Here is a 16413-nt window from a genome sequence, read left to right on the forward strand (position 1 = left end):
ATCACTATTCATTAATTTATTAATGCAACTAAGTTGGACAGTGGTAACTAGGTACTTTACAGAGCAGCTGTATCCTGCTGTTTCTTTTGTGGTCACACATCTCAAGAGTTCAGTTAATGACAGGACTGACTTTAGCCTCAAAGGTGGGGGAGCTGACCAGAAGCAGCACTGGACCATTAGGTGAGGGAGTAAGGACCCCTCATTTGTGGAGCTGAGGAGATTTTGGACAACGTTGGTCTGAAATACGGATGGGGAGAGTGTCTGGGGTATCTGTTGGGGTGTGGGATGGGGTTACTGTCTGTAGCCTGCTTTAGTTTGCAGATCTGTTCCGGACTGTTCTTGAGGGGCTCTTGAGAAGTAACTTGTGGAAGCAGCTTGATTAAATCTGTCTCAAAGGCACTGTCTTTCCAGATGATTTCTTTTCTGGGGAAATTTTGGTGCAAACAGAATTCTGTGCACAGGTGTTGTATGGTGTTCACTTAGTAGCCTCCTGCTTCTTTTGACTTTAATTGTCAGACTTTGAGAGGAACTGGGATTGAAAAGTTAGGCAGAAAAGCTTGGCTTTCATGTGTATGAGGATCAAAGGCTGTTTCTAAGTAATCTTAGAATTTGCATTTTCTCTACTATAACACTCTACTTGGTTTTAAGAACTGGTTAGAAGTACTCCCCGCCCTCTTGGACAGGGATCACCAGTAACTTGTTAGGGTGTTCAGCTGTAAACAAATATAATTGAAACATGAATGTCATGCTGAGCAGTTTAGATGGTTTCTTGAAGATCTTGTTTTTCCAATTTTCCTCCACCTCAAAAGGACGTTCATGCTTTTTGTAGTGCTGGTAAGGTATGAATTATGTAATTGGGTTTTTTTAATTGGTTGAAGTACCACTAGTTGCTGTATAAGATACAACATGCAGCCACACAGTTAGGGGTTACTCCATGGATAAACTTGTCTGACACTTCAAGCCATTCTTTGAATTGAACAAAATGTGTAACCCAAGCAGTACAATACCCTTTGTTTTGTTATAAATCCATTTTCCATATGATTCCTGTAGTGGCAGGAATACTTAGGTCCTTTGTAATGAACCTTCTCCACTAAGGGTAAACCATCAGGGTATCCTGGATGTAACTTAGTCCTTTGTATTGCATTCAAGTAGGGTCTGATCAATAGATGATCTTTCATGTAAGTGTAAGGGGAGAGGCTGTGGCTTTAGATGTCATTAATAATGTCAACTAATTTTTGCTTCAGGCAGCTTTTTCTTCTGGAAGTGTTTGTGTGGGGAGAGTTCCACAGAGGAAATGTGTCATGCATTGGAATCAGCAGGTTTTAGCCCTCAAATCTTGTTGGTAAGGTATTTGTTACATACTTTAAAACTTTGATTTAGTATTTTGAAAACAAAATGTTGAAAGTCAAAATTCTAAATGTTGACCTTTGGATTAATGCTGTATTCAGGCTGTGTTCAAATACCTCCACATTCGGTTCTTTAGGTGCTGATATTTATATTTCCCACTTAAGAGATATCAAAAAAGAAAAAAAAAGAAAACCTTCTAGTAGAAAATGTGGGTATTGTAGTGGGAGTGCCTAGAGCATGCATTTAGGACTACAGGATTTGCTGAAGATTTCTTCTGCAAAGAAGCAAAAAATTATGAGAGGAGTTAATTTCAGGTACTGATAGATTTGTTATAATTTCTCTTTGCAAGGAAGTTCAAAAAGAATTAAAAGTAAATTTTTCAGAATCACTAGTAGTGTTCAGACAATCACCTGTATCTTTCATCTGCATTTGATTTTAGTCTTTTGCTGCTTTTCTTCCATCCACTACATAATGATGGAAATACCTATTTTAGTATTACTTGCCTGTGTTAAGATTTTCAGCCGTAATATTAGTAACTAATAATGTGTGCCAAGCCTAGATTGCTAACATACTGGTATTAGCTGGCTGTGCCTTCAGAGAAGGGTGTTTTCTAAGATATCTTTCTAAATGAAAGGTACAGATTATATTGTTTCATCTCAAAGTCTGTCAATGTATTTTTAACTTTCTATGTTAATATAATAAGGGTTCATGGATATAACATTTCTGCTCCATGTCACAAAATTTGAGAAAGTGTTTGCATTAGGTATATTGCAATATTAGAATTTAATTCTATTGCTTGAATTCCATATTCTCTTTTTTTACAGTCACTCCTTCTCAATTTATGGCTTTCCAAGGAAAAAGATATTCTAGATAAACCAGATTCTGTCAGTTGCCTTCACACTATGCTGTCACTTCTGAGCAAAATGAAAGGTGAAATGTGCATTTGGAACACTTAAACACAATTGATATTATTATTAGAAAAGTGCTACTCTGACTAGCCTGTATTATCACTTAGGATCACCTCCCCCCCCCATTATGTAACAGAGCTAAATGCTGTATGTTGGTGACCTAACTAAAAATACAATCAAAATCTGAAGAGCGTCACCGTTAAAGGCCGCCTTCATGCCCTGCAGTGGCACTCTCCACTGAGTTGGCACAACTCCTGTTCGGCACCAGAACGTGGCTCTCCAGCTCCCCTTCGTCCCTTTTTTGGGTGTATAGTCCTGCCCTTCTCTCTTGTGCTGACTGGCTCTCAGGAGTCCTTTGAGTTGCTTTAACTCATTGAGACACCGTTAACTCTAGCAGCATTTGTACATTGAACATCTCTATAATGTGAGGGGTAGTCTGTGAAGTCAACTTGCCATTATTTGGGGTAAGCTGTGTAATGAATAAATACTGATTCTCCTACCTCACACTGAGCTGCTATGGATACGTCTGTGCCAGGTTCCCTTATGTCTAGTTCACCATAGGGTACTATTACCAGCTTGAAACTGGGAACATGAATAAGCTGCTGCTGCTGTCTGAATAAATTAATTCTGCGCAACATGAGGTAGCCTAAAGAGAGCCAGCTTGAGTGCACTGAATACATGTGGCATCTTGAAGTGACAAAAGAAGCTGTCTGCATTGTGAAGTGTCATTTTGTAATATTCCTTAGATCTCGTAAACGTGCAGCAGGTTTTACTACCTAGTGATTTAGATCTATTGCCCGTTTCCTACAAATGAAACTTGGAGAATGAGTAATTCACGTTCTGTGCTCTATTTTAAATTTAAGTGATGCTTTCAGGGTTGGTTGCTGCTTTACTGGTCTTAACACCCAGTGACCCTAAGTTGAGTTTCCTGCTCTCCCTTTCTCTCCAGTTGCTATAGATGAGTCATGGGACACTCAGTCGGTTTCCCCCTGGTGGCAGCAAATGCGGACAGCTTGTGTTCAGTCTGAAAATAACGCAGCTGCCTTGTTGTCTGCTCACGTTGGTCATTCTGTGACTGCACAGATGATCGACAGTGTGACAGAGAAAAAGGTAAGTCATCTTGGACCTCCCTCTTTTATTTTATTTACTGTATCAGTTCTATGCAAATTGCTGTCTTTGTAGTGGAATAACATCCTCAGCCTTATTTTGTCATCATTCTAACGTGGGCACAAGCATGCCATCCTGCAAGCCTGAAAATTTGTGTTTGAATTTGAAGAATATTATGCTGAGGTGAATGAATGATGTATCAAAATTTTGGTGAACATATTTAAATATGTGATGGGAACTGTACAGTGAGTTTCTTTCTTAATAGCAAATGATGTTGACAAACTTAAAGCCTATGCAGTTTCCATATAAATTTGAGAAGTTCACGAACTTCGGATGGTAAACCTGTTTAATGCAGTTTTGATTTTTTTTTTTTTTAATGTACTGGTGAATTTTCTTAGCCCTTCTGTTACTATGCTTTACTACTTAAGGTGATGGGTGGTTGGTTTTTTTGGCAATAAGTATCTTTTCACAAAGTTGTGACTAACACTGTGAAACTCCACACAGCATTGCCGTTCAACATGGAAAAAGTTATTACATTCCTAAATAGCACTAGGCGTATTTGTATTTTGCTACTTGCTTTAACAGATTAGATGTTCAGTCTTGTAAATAGACTGCCTGATAAATTATAACTAGATTACTGGGAAGCATTTTAGTATTTTTGCACATTCGCCTTAATTATTGCCATTCCATATATTAAAATTGTTAGTGTTGCCTGAATAGGAATGTTGGTATGTTGCAATGTATTGTGCTTTACCCATATGCTCTCTCCTTTGTCCCCTTTTCTTCTTCTCTTAAAAGAATAAAGCAACAGCTTTATTTCCATCAAAACCTCCCTTCCATAAAGCCATTTATCTCTTCCCCCTTTTTTTTTCCCCTACCATCCGTTGGCTTAAAGCCTAAAACTGTTAATGGCCAGGTTTCTGAGAACTATAGAGCTTGCTGTCTTGGTGCACAAAGCTAAAAATCAGATCTGCACCCTACTGGAAAGATTCTTGGGCTTCCTGGCAGAGCATTTGCTGATAAACAGGAGAACTATCAAAATAATGCACAGACCCGTGATGCGGTGTAATCCAGTGTTTCTGGGTGCATGATATATATATATTTTTTTTTAATATGGTAGGAAGTTGAAATGTAGGTAGATTAATCATATATGTAGGGAATGTGTAGATAGTGGAGGACTTAGAATTCAATCTTTCTGAAGGGATCCTAACCCACTTTTCAACTAAATACAAACTTTAAAATGGGACTATAAGATGACCTTTCAGGTCCTTTTATTTCCTTATGGTTTTGTTTAAGAATCTGTGCATCTTGTGAGCAGTGTGGGATATTAATTGAAGTTTGCGTAATAGATAATGTACACACCTTGAACTAAATTATTCTTTAAAATGCAGTAGCTCTTAGGATGTAGCTTTCTATTTTAATACTATGCATTTTTTTTAAACAAAACTGTGCTACTTTTAAGTGAACAGACCTAAAACAGTTCATATGTTCTGTTAGTTTTCCCAAATAATTGTAGGTTCGGACACGGAATCCTGGGAAGCACTTTCCCTTGATAGTGAATATTGGAAACTTCTGCTGAAACAGCTAGAGGATTGTTTGATACTTCAAACACTACTGCATAGCAAAGTGAGCAAAAGGACAAAAAGAGTTTCATCACTCCAGACTGAGCCTTTGGGCAGGCTTTCTGTAAAGAAATTGCTTGAAGCTGGAAAAGGTACTTTTTTTTTTTTTTTTTTTTTTCCTCTTGGAAAGATGGTTGATTGTCTTTCTAATAGACTTCTGAGCCATCCTTCCCTTAATTTGATATACAGTGCACTGGAAATTGTTCTCCTGGTTACTTTTCTTAATGTAAAAACCAATGCAAACCACATAGAATAGCATTTTAAAATTGTAAAAGAGTATTACTGTAAAGACTGCATTGTAAATCTCTAATCAGCTGATTAGGAAGTTTTCTAATTGGCAAAGTTATCCTTATATAATTAACAGTATTAGTTAAGACTCCTATCTCTTCTCTTGTCCCTTGATTCTGAACCATAAATCTGGGATACATTGACTATACCTCAGGGTTTTTTTTTGGTTTTTTTTTTTTATGTCCTAGGAGGTATTGCTGATACTGTAGCAAAGTGGGTTTTTAAGCAAGGCTTCAGTCCTCTTGTACTGAATTTGGCCCAATACAAAAACAATACTGAAGAATCTGTAGAAATGCATAGTAATATCTTTCTTGAGGAACCAGAAGCAGATGCAGGCTTGGAAACAATCCTAGGTAAGAAAATGACATGAATTTTTCAAATTCTAAACATCTGCAGAGATGTTTTAGTTGCTGTTGTTGTGAAGTAGCAGAAATTATAGTGGGAAAAGGTCTGTCTTGTAACTTCAGACTTTCTTTTTCTAGAGCTGCTGCAACTAGCATATCAGCAATTTCCATGTAGTCTTGAAGTGGATGTACTCCATGCACATTGCTGTTGGGAATATGTAGTGCAGTGGAATAAGGACCCAGAGGTAAAATTTCATTTGCGGGGAGTAATGGTTAAGACCAACTCAATAGAAGCAGTTTCACAAGTTTGTAGTAGCTCAGAAAAACTTTCCTTAAGACGACTGGCTTTGAAAGTATACTAGTTACGAATTTTCTGTGATAAGTGGCCAGAACAAATTGAATTGAGAAAATGAAGGCAGGTCCTAAGGCTGAATGACACCTCACAAAGACAGGACTGTATGTTTCTAAGCTATCAGATTCTCAAAACTGGAGGTGTGGAAACTGGTTTCAAATCAGCAGCATGAAGAAGGGTTTTGACTGTATTTTGTGCAAGTACCAAACAGTTTAAGTACTGCAAAATAGTGATGAACCGTTCCTCTATTCTAGATATGCTAAACCAGAATACTAAATTTGTTAGGCTAGAATCCATTCCATTTAAAGAGGAAAGAGAGATTTCTTGAATATTCTTAGATTCCCTGGCCACTGTTGGGAATTGTCATAGGAGAAAGGAAAAAACAAATTCCTTTTTTCCACTGCTGTCCTAGAGCTTCTCTTATATTGCAAAATGTTATCCTAAATTCAGATGATACTAAAATTGAAATTAGCACTCCTTAGATCTGTGCAACGTAACACCTTGCTATAGAACAGAAGGTTCCTTTGAGATTGTTAAAAACTTACTCCATCATAATGAGATGGAGTAGAAATTAATCTTTCTAGCACAAATGGAGTTTGTATTTGAAAAATGACTGTAGTTGGTGGAGGTACCTTTCAGCAAAGAGTATTTAAAAGTATTTAAAAGTATTTAAAAGAGTATATTAAAAAAAAGCCCTGAAAATAGTGCTGAAATCACAATGTGTTTCATGATTACCGAAACATACTTTGCCATGTGCATGTATGTTTGTCAGGTAGTAGCAGAGAAGATTAGAATATCAGAATACCTTACAAGTTTTATAACTGTCAGAAAATAGTAGCTTTAAAATAATCTACCTGGGCCCTTTAAGAATCAATAGTTTACATTTAGAACAAGTTTTGAATAATGTAATAACTTGTTCTTTTACTTTTTTGTTTTACATAAGGAAGCATGTTTTCTCATTAGGTCTATAGATCATCTAAGATGCATCATTAATGCTCATGTTCAGCATGGTAAGTATGAAGCTATTATTAAAAATGATCTTTGAAATTGTAAAACAACAGAATAAATGACTGTCGACTAGTATAAATGTATGCAGTTTGTTACAGTGATGGCCATTTTGTCAAAAAAACCCCCAAAAAACCAAAAAACAAAACAAAAAAACCCTCCAAAAACCCAACACCAAACCACCCCCAAAACTTTCTGCTGACATTCAAGCGTTTTTTTTGATGTTGAAACTGAGTTTCCATCAGAACCATGAAAACAAGTTGCTTAGATAAAGTTAATGTGTTTCACTAAAAACATTTTAAAATAAAATTGCTCTGAAATTATTTTTTAATTTGTATTTAAATAGTGGCACATGCTTCTTGCAGTCAATTACTTTTAATGCATTTCTTGATACTCTGTTTTAGTGAATGTGATGACAATTGTCTTTTTTGTAGACTGTTTATGTATGCAAATAAAGTGCACTCTATGCTTAAAGCACTAGTCTTAAACCTTCACGCTTACCACCAAAGTTTCTGTGTACCTACAATGTTTAACCCAGTCTGCATAATATAATAATTTTAACAAATGATTCATTGCCCTTCTGACTGTATTTGATCACCAAGGTAGTCTCCTGAGAAATCTGAAATCTAAAGTCCAAGTATAAAGCAGTGAGGATAACTCAGAATTCCTTCTGGTTTCATTCACTTCGTTCATCTTTTTTTTTTTTTTTTTTTTTAATTCCCTCCCCCATTAAAGGAACTTTGGCCCATGGCTTTTCACTCCATACTTGTAAGATCTCTTTTCTATTCACTTGGAGTTTACAAGTTTGTGATTTTTCTAGGTATTGCTCTGATGATGTGGAATACATTCATAGTAAAAAGGCTTTCTTCTGCTACGTATCTAATGGACAAGGTGAGCGCAGTATTGTGACAGCATTTTTGAGGCTGAATTTTTGTAATTAACTGAAAAGTAAATCTAGTATTTTTAAAGCATTGTTTTGTTTTGGGGTTTTTTTTAAATAAGTTTGGAATATCTTTTATTTAAGCATCAAAAAGTCCCTGCTTATTTGGTTTATTATGTAGCTAACTTTTGGAACTGATGAAGGAATGCATATTTTAAAATATCAAATCCATGGAATGATCGCTATAGGCAGCTCTAATAGCTGATCAGCACTGGCTGATGTGTACTGAAGGCTTATGTGCAGTGTTACCTTGTAATTGCTAAATAAAAAGTATTTGTGAAACAGCTTGAAATGATATATGTGTGTGTATATAAAATTTTATGTTAGAAAACAATAAATAACTTGAAATATTTTCTCTGTGCCTGTTTCCTGGTAAGTTATTGCAATGAAACTTTCACGTTCCCACAAGCAGCAGCTTTTCCTAATGTTGTAGGCCAAGTTTTGCATGTATGAGCTCTTATTCTGCAAAATGCAGAACATTTTGTGGATGTTGAGCATTTTTAACTATTGCTACCATTGTAAATCAGCTTCTGTTCTAGTATGCAGCTTGTTTGCTGTGAGTTTTAGCAGTCTTTTGTCCCTGCTAAACTTCAATTTTTTCATGCTTATAAATATGCAGTGGATCTGTTTATTGGAAGACAATTCTATTTAGGACTGGAAGACAGTTTAGGAAGAGTACTGCCAGTAAGTGATAGATCTGTTTAAATTGTGTAAGGGAAATCTGCCTGTTGGTTTGCCAGATGTAGAGCAGCAGCTAAGTGTTTTTCGGCATAAAAATCCAGATGCAAAGAGAGAAGTGTTGACAGTGATTTAAAAATTTAAAAAAAAAAAATTCCAACACAAAACCCACAAGAATTTGCTGTCTTGTCTTTTTTTTTTTTTCCCTTCTCCTTTGCTCCTCTCATTTTCTGCTTTTGCTTTTTGTTTAGCTCTGTAAGAATTGGAGAATATCATCTTCATTCCATTCAGCAAATAGGCTCAGTCGTATACAGTTGTAGTAGGTGTTTCTTCTGCAAAAACTTCTCTCCAGTTTTTCTGCATGCTTTGATGTAAATCCACCACCATTACTTCTGCCTAGATTAACACCTGCAGGAGAAGAGATGAAGGTTTTTAATTAACTGCTTTTGCACACATCTATTACCTCAAACAAATATTATGTAATACCAAATGTTGCTAACTTTTAATAAAGTTATTTATGTACGTTTGAAAGCTGGGAATTAGTCTTTAGGGTTTGTGTTACAGAAGCAGTAGCACAACTGATCTCTCACCAACTTCCAGAAAAATACTTTCCAAATCTGTTGGCACTTAATCAGTCCCAAAATTGACAGCTGAAAGTTGTCTTGAATTCAGACTTTGAAACAGCATGATGGATCACTTGAATTTGAGTTTAAATAATCCTGTAATTCAGGATCCTGGAATCTCACTTCAGCTGTTGTTTAGACTTTGCCATGATGTTATAATAATTACTTTTATTATTTTGTGCTATGGAAGAGAGAACTTCCACTGATGTGTATGTGCTTCATCACGTGCAGCATGTGATTCATCGTATAGAAATTGGACCTCATAGTAACGTTCCTAAACAGGATATGATTGAGGTGGCTCTTCTGAAGAATTCAGATAGGCAAAGCATGGAAACTATATAACAACTTTCTTATTAGACTGTCTCCATCTCAGTGAACGTGCTGGAGCATTCACTCTTCCTTTCCTCTTCCCTTGTTCCCTAGTATTTCTTTCTAATATCACACTTGGTATTATAGCTCTAGTTCTGTATTACAGAAATCACTGGGAATTTTTTAGCTGCTTTTGAGATTTGAATGAGGGCCTTGGGGCCTTGTTTCTAATCCCAGACTTTAAGAAGGGTGAACTAAATATTGGCATCAGTGATGTTCATTTCTGAGTTGTATGATCTGTATCAAATCTTTTGTTGAAAGCAAGCTATGCAATGTGTTGCATTACGTAGCTGTAATGAACTATTTTCTTGCTCTATATTAGGAAAATACTAAATAATGGTTTAAAATGTGGGGTAACAGATACCTTATATACCTTATGACGCAAATTATTTAATTGTGCTGAAATATTTTTTTTTAAACAGGTTGGGAAAGCTCCAAAGGACAGATTATGCAGAAGGGCAAGTAATACTATTTCTGTCTAAACAGAAATAAATAAATAACAATGCCTTAATTTTAATACTAGTTTGTGATTTATTTTTGAGTTTCAGAAAAAATTCAGAATGCAGCCCTAGAGAAAATGTTACAAATTTTAAGAAATGTAAACTAATCTTTATCTGACAAAGCAAATTAGAACAGTAGTATAACTTCGAATATTACAGAAGGTAGACTTGAGACTATAACATGACAAATTACTATTATTTTTCATGCATAATTTCATTAGTTAAAACTTTTTTGGAAGACAACTGATATGCTCAGAAAATGAAATTTACTAGATGTGATTACTTGAGGAATTCAGTCTTCTTTAGAGATACAGTATTGTAAGTGGCTACATTTAGCTTTATTCCTATTTTGTCCCTGTTATTTCTAATGCTTTGTTGTACTTAAGTGAATATTTGTTTACCTTTATAATAGGTTAATAAACTGAGCTTAACAATGTGTTTTATGTCAATAACTGTCTTCTCAAACATACAGAGCTAATAAAAGCCTGTTTCAATTCCAACTGAAACACTTTAAATCATACTTTGTTAACAGGATGTAGGCATGGGTGACACAGCAATGACAGCTTTTCTTGGCTGCTGTTCAGATCTTCTGCAAACATTGCTAGAGGTAAATTTTTATTTTTCCCATAGAAAGTAAGGAACTAATTGATTAAAAATTAAATTTGAATCAATATGGTTATACTAATTTCTGTATCATTCAGTTCAGACAAATATTAATGAACTTCTAGAAAATACAAAACTTTCTTTTTAATTGCAGAGAACTTGTGATTAAAGCAGTGTCTTTTGCATAAAAGGCCAATATAGATGATGTTTTGTGTGTGACTACTTTTCTGTGTTGCTCTGGCAGGCTGATGTTAGTAGCGACGAAATGCAGGCTCCTGTCTTAGATACTGAAGATGCTTGGGTGTCGGTAGAAGGACCAGTATCAATAGTAGAACTAGCCCTTGAGCAGAAACGTATTCACTACCCACTTGTTGAACACCAGTTTGTGTTATGTACTATCTTGTTTGCCATCATGAGGTTTTCTCTGAAGAGTGTGAAGCCTCTCTCGCTGTTTGATAGCAAGGTATGTCTTTTGAAAACTTATGTGCATGCATCTTAAAATTGCTATCCTTCTTCTTGGTATCTGTTATATGTGCTAGCTTTCACTCTTTAAACAGTTCATGCATGATTTTATGAAAGACATTGAGTCCACTGTGGTGCATTAATGAAGTTGTCACCAGAATTCAGGCTGAGACCCAAACTTGGGGCTTTTTCTTATGAATAAAAGATTTGTAGTGACCTCAGACGCATGAAAATAATCAGCTCCTTAATTAACTGGCCTGAAAATACTGCATGGTAACAACACTGGATGACAGGGTTTTGTAGTTGCTTTGAGAAGTGCCAGATCAGAGTAAACATAAATATTTAAGGTCAGAAATGTTATGTTAGTGTCGCTGTTGTATCCATTATTGCTGATGATTATTCCAGAATTCTGAGCATCTCGAAGAGAATAAACAGCTTGTCATTTAATGCATATAAACCACTTTAAAAAAAAAAAAAAAGGAAAAAATCTCACTCACACAAGATTCCTATTTCTGTGAGCTTTATGAGAGAATTTCTAATGGGTCTGTAGAGAATTTTGGCTGGTGACAGGAACATGTTTAAAAGTTTCAAAGACCATTTATTACCTTATTTCTGACAAGGCAAGTCACTACCTAGACCTGTCTTTTAACATAGGCATTTTTTTGTACCAGTTTCCCTACTCCTCGTGATAGTATGGAGCAGGACTGCCAGAGATGCTTGGCATTGACCATGTCACTGCTGGAGCATGGTGGGCTGAAACAAGGGTTACCATGTGCTGTGATTCAGGGATTTACCTGAAATTTGATTCATCTGTATTTTGAGAGACCTTAAAATTAAGCAGTGTCACCTATATCAATAGGTAATAGATAAAATGTATTTTTGTATCAGCTAGTTTGCATTTCTTCCTACATATTATGCTTGGTATGTTGGTCTAGAACAATAAGCCAGGGACCAGGAAATATATCCAAATTTCAGCTCCAGGTGGTAGTATATCAGAAACCTAATTTAGCAGACAGGTAATTTTAAGTTTGAAAGCAAATCCTTGACATGTTATGATTGCATGAACAAAAACTTGTTTTCTTTTATGGCTTTAACTTACAATATTAATTTTCATCCCCAAAGAGAAATAGAAGATGCAGTACAAATTAAGTGTAAAAAAAAATAAGCAGGCTTCTTAGTATTGGATCAAAATGGATTTCTTTTATTCCTCTGCATCTCTGAGGACTCTCTTTGGTTCTCAATTTTAGGGCAAAAATGCATTTTTCAAAGATCTTACTTCAATTCAGCTGCTGCCTAGTGGGGATATGGATCCAAATGTGTTATCCATACGACAACAGGTAGGTATAAGTTTTGTACTGAACATTCTTTAACTTCTAAAATTTCAAATAACATTGAAGTAACTTGCAATTTTTGCTTCCAAGTTCTTGGTCAAAGTTGTGAGTGCGGCGGTTCAAACACTATGTTCATCACAAAAGGCCAAAGAAGTCTCAGAAGAGGAATTGTTTCCTTTTGAAAAGGGGAAGAATTGGCCAACTTTGGCTGTGGACCTGGCTCAGTATCTTCAAATCTCTGAGGATGTGGTCAAAAGGCATTATGTCTGTGAACTGTATAGTTATGGGATGGATCATCTTGGTGAAGAGGTAATAACAGCTTTGAACGATTTTAAATCAATACAGCATTATGTCAGATATTCTGCTGAAATTACTTAAGATGCCTGGAAGGGTTAGGCAAGTATTATCAGGCTGAAGAAGTCAGAGGCTGGAAAAGTACTTTTTCAAGACCAATAATTACCCTCATTTTTCCTTCTTCCCAACAAGAATCTGTGTGTAGCAACTAGGGGAAACATGAGAGGGAGTTATACTACTAATCTGAAACAGTACAGCCTTTTTTATGACACTGTATTTGGTAGTTTCAAGAATCTGCTTTTTTTGCCTGTAATATCTTCTTTTAGGAAAAGTTTACCAGCCCTTGGACAAGAAAATCCTTCCCTTTCTTGAGGGGAAGAGCAAACCAGAGACTATATGGAAGTTAGGAATATGTAAACCAGATCTCGTGCTCATGCTAATCGCTGTGTAAAGTACAGAGTAATTTTCTGCCTCTGTTCACTCTTCTGCTGTTTTGAGGCATTTAAATAACATGCTTTTTTACAGTAACAGGTAACACAAGAAACAGTCTCAAAACTATTTGTCCTTCTAGTATTGAGAAGCTTCTTTTGATACAGCTTTTCCAACCTCCAGATAAGTGACCTGTGTCATGCTCAAATTGTTGCTAGTTCCTTGTATTTTTTTTTATTTTCAGGCCTTTCTTCAGGTGACTGACAAAGAAGTGCTTGCATCGCAGCTGCTGATACTGGCCGGACAGAGACTGGCCTTCGCTTTACTTCATATGCAGACAAAGGAGGGTATGGAACTCCTTGCTAGGCTTCCTCCAACACTATGTACTTGGCTCAAAGCTATGGTAAGTTAAGCTCAACTTAGGAGAACAGGCTGATTTTCAGAAACTTCTGTTCACCAAGACAAATTACATCTGAATGGCCCTTTCTGACTAATGGAAACAAGAATTAGTTCTCATTTTTCCTGGTGCTAGTTCTGTTTCGTGAAGCGTAAAGCAGTTTCATGGGTCGAAGCATCAGCTTAACTGAGTTAATAAACCTTAGTAATCTGTTTTATACAAGTTCAGGAGGGCTTAAATGCAGAAGATCATCTGTAAAGTTACTCTAATGCTGTGTTCCTTCTTTCATATAGGACCCCCAGGAACTTCAAAACGTAGAAGTGCCAATTTCAACAACAGCTAAACTAGTTAACAAAGTCATAGAGCACTTACCAGAGAATCATGGGCAGTACAGCCTTGCCTTGAACCTGATAGAGGCTGTAGAAGCCATCTCATCGTGACATTCTTGGTTAGCACAGTTCTGCTATGTAGCGGTATAATGCATGATTTTACACAATGAGGCTGAACTTTACAGAAAGAAACTTTCGTGTGGCTCTTGTTAAACAACGAAGAGAACAACACTCCCCATCCCAGAATTTCAGACAGTAATTTTAAATTGGAGTATATTTTAAATTCTGCACTAGTACAAAGATGTTTAGTTTCTAGCACACTTGTCAGTATCTGAAACGCTTTGTTATTTATTTCTGACTTGAGCGCTTTTTGCGGTAGTCTGAATTAGATATATTTGACAGCAGTTTTAGTCTGTTAGCAAAATCACATCTTGTGAAATTCTGTATTTCATGTTGGCAGTAATTGCCGCAGGTTCAATGTTCCATGTATGATTTGTTTTTCAAAACGAGCTGTAGAATTACACCCAAGAAGAACCTCAGTCTCTGAAGTGACCATGTAAAGCCAGTACCGCTTTTTCAGAAGCTGGAGCTGGTGTTGGGGTCACGCCTTGTAACTAACTGCATTATACGTGACGATGATGACTGCACTAAGCATAGGACGAAACATGCTGGGGCCTTGTGCCAAGGGAGAACAGCCCGCATTAGAAACAGCTTGGGAAGGAGAATCCAGTTCTCCAGACACAAATACGGACTCATCTTTTAGTCCACATCTCCCAGTCTTGTCTCTAGGATGCTGGCCTTCAGCTGAAACTGGATTTACATCCCTCTCCTTTATTATTAAGCTCTGCTGCGTTTAAATAGGTCAAGGAAGGTCTTACTGTAAGATTGTTCCCCCCATCTTATCACTGTAGAAGATGTAGTATGCTATAAATCTCTTCACATGTTAACTTGTAGTCAAAAACCGCTTAAATAGTTGACCCAACTTCACTGAAGATCTGTAGTACGGAGTACTTTAGCCTTAAAAAACCCCCACTTTTATTTACAGTACCTACAGGGAATCATATAGTGAGTATATTCACTATTGGAGTGGTATTAAACATGATTATCTTGCATCAGTTAGTACTGTTTACTTTCTACCTAAAGGAAGCCAGGAGAGAAAAATGAAATTGGTGTAAACTGTTTTTGTCTTGAAGTCAGCTGAAATTACTAGCTCCATCTTGTAACCTGCTCCTCTTGCATTATATGTAAGAAACATTCATGGTATTCTGCCTTGCTGGAGACAGAATTTGGTCTTACCTTTCTGAAGTATGTGCTGCTGTCATCTAAGGGTTAGACTCCCCCTAAAAAAAAAATGGTTATGTAGGTGGCTCGTTCTACACAGCCTCCCTCACCTGTTCAGCATCCCCGGTTCCTAGTTACTGCACTTTAATGTAGCTGGTGAAGGCTTCTTGAGAAGTTTTGATACTGTTTGACTTCCTACAGTGATAGGAGATCAGAGAGAGTTAAAGAAACTTAGCCCTGGCCTGTGTTTTAGGTACTTCTATAGTGACTTCTGTAACGGGTTAAAACACCTGTCAGGGAAAAAAATGGAAGGACTTTACCACCTTACCTGACAGCACTTCAAACTTCTGCAGAAATGAGTTATGTGAGAGATTTGGTCATTGTGGAACAAGAGGAAAACCAAAAATGTTTCTTAGTTGCATTACATTCCTGTATCCTGGTACAGCTATGTAAAGGATTTTACGGTAACTGGTATCATATCAGAGCTGACACACTACACCAATCAAATCTGTAATGTATTGTAAGTAATACTCTGTATATAGTGCTATTTTTGTGTCTAATTTGCTGTGGATTTGTGTAAATTGATTAAATAAAATTTGAGGTTTCATTGTGTCTCTTCCTTCTTTTTAGGGAACGGTGGTCACCACCTTTTCTTCTTCTTTTCTGTTTTACACAAGAGGCATAGACACTCCAGTGTAGAGAAGACTGGTTCTCCAGGGTTCTGCAGAGCTACCTGCTGACAGTATAAAAATTAAACGATAGCTGTTTTACTGTGGAGTTTCACTTAAATGGAAATGAACTTCAAAAGAACACAGGTTGCTAAAACCAGTCACTTATTTTGAACCACCCTTTTTATTAAGCTGAAAAGTGATATACACAATTAGGTATATATACATAAGGCTCCCCCAGAAAAAACACGTGGTAATTCTGCTCAGGCTGGGCTTAAGCATCTGCTTCTACAGGCTTCGGTACACCGACCTTCTGGTTAGCCACCACTTTCATATACTTCAGTACTCATTATGTTGGAGCAGCTTGTGCCTAGGCATCTCATCTTCCAGCAATGACTTTCAGGCACCGGGGGCAGGGAGTGCTTGAGGAATCAGAAGTGTATCTCCTGCAGCGAGGGCATTTTGCTTTGGCAATTGGTAGGGCTATAACTTTATATGAAGATTCTTCACGGATATCACCACCTGTTAAAGAAAGC

General features: G+C 36.7%; 2 protein-coding genes across 7 annotated transcripts in view; one reads left to right on the forward strand and one right to left on the reverse strand.

The window, feature by feature from the left end:
* The window catches only part of RAB3GAP2 (RAB3 GTPase activating non-catalytic protein subunit 2), a 46066-nt gene extending 30371 nt beyond the window's left edge, over positions 1–15695 (forward strand). For all 6 annotated transcript variants that reach the window (XM_075707089.1, XM_075707090.1, XM_075707091.1 and 3 more), the window contains 15 exons: positions 1245–1342; positions 2172–2277; positions 3205–3365; positions 4860–5076; positions 5461–5625; positions 5755–5861; positions 6912–6978; positions 7794–7864; positions 10006–10041; positions 10616–10690; positions 10931–11149; positions 12396–12485; positions 12570–12788; positions 13447–13605; positions 13893–15695. In XM_075707089.1, the coding sequence (XP_075563204.1) occupies positions 1245–1342; positions 2172–2277; positions 3205–3365; positions 4860–5076; positions 5461–5625; positions 5755–5861; positions 6912–6978; positions 7794–7864; positions 10006–10041; positions 10616–10690; positions 10931–11149; positions 12396–12485; positions 12570–12788; positions 13447–13605; positions 13893–14039 (1937 nt within the window). In that variant the 3' untranslated portion in view covers positions 14040–15695. The remainder of the gene's footprint in view (positions 1–1244; positions 1343–2171; positions 2278–3204; positions 3366–4859; positions 5077–5460; positions 5626–5754; positions 5862–6911; positions 6979–7793; positions 7865–10005; positions 10042–10615; positions 10691–10930; positions 11150–12395; positions 12486–12569; positions 12789–13446; positions 13606–13892) is intronic.
* A 355-nt stretch (positions 15696–16050) lies between these two features.
* Positions 16051–16413, reverse strand: part of IARS2 (isoleucyl-tRNA synthetase 2, mitochondrial) — a 30269-nt gene continuing 29906 nt past the window's right edge. The window contains exon 23 of the mRNA XM_075706933.1: positions 16051–16399. Within this exon, the coding sequence (XP_075563048.1) occupies positions 16257–16399 (143 nt within the window). The 3' untranslated portion in view covers positions 16051–16256. The remainder of the gene's footprint in view (positions 16400–16413) is intronic.

This window comes from Pelecanus crispus, chromosome 3 (assembly GCF_030463565.1).
Source record: "Pelecanus crispus isolate bPelCri1 chromosome 3, bPelCri1.pri, whole genome shotgun sequence".
Taxonomy (NCBI): Eukaryota; Metazoa; Chordata; class Aves; order Pelecaniformes; family Pelecanidae; genus Pelecanus; species Pelecanus crispus.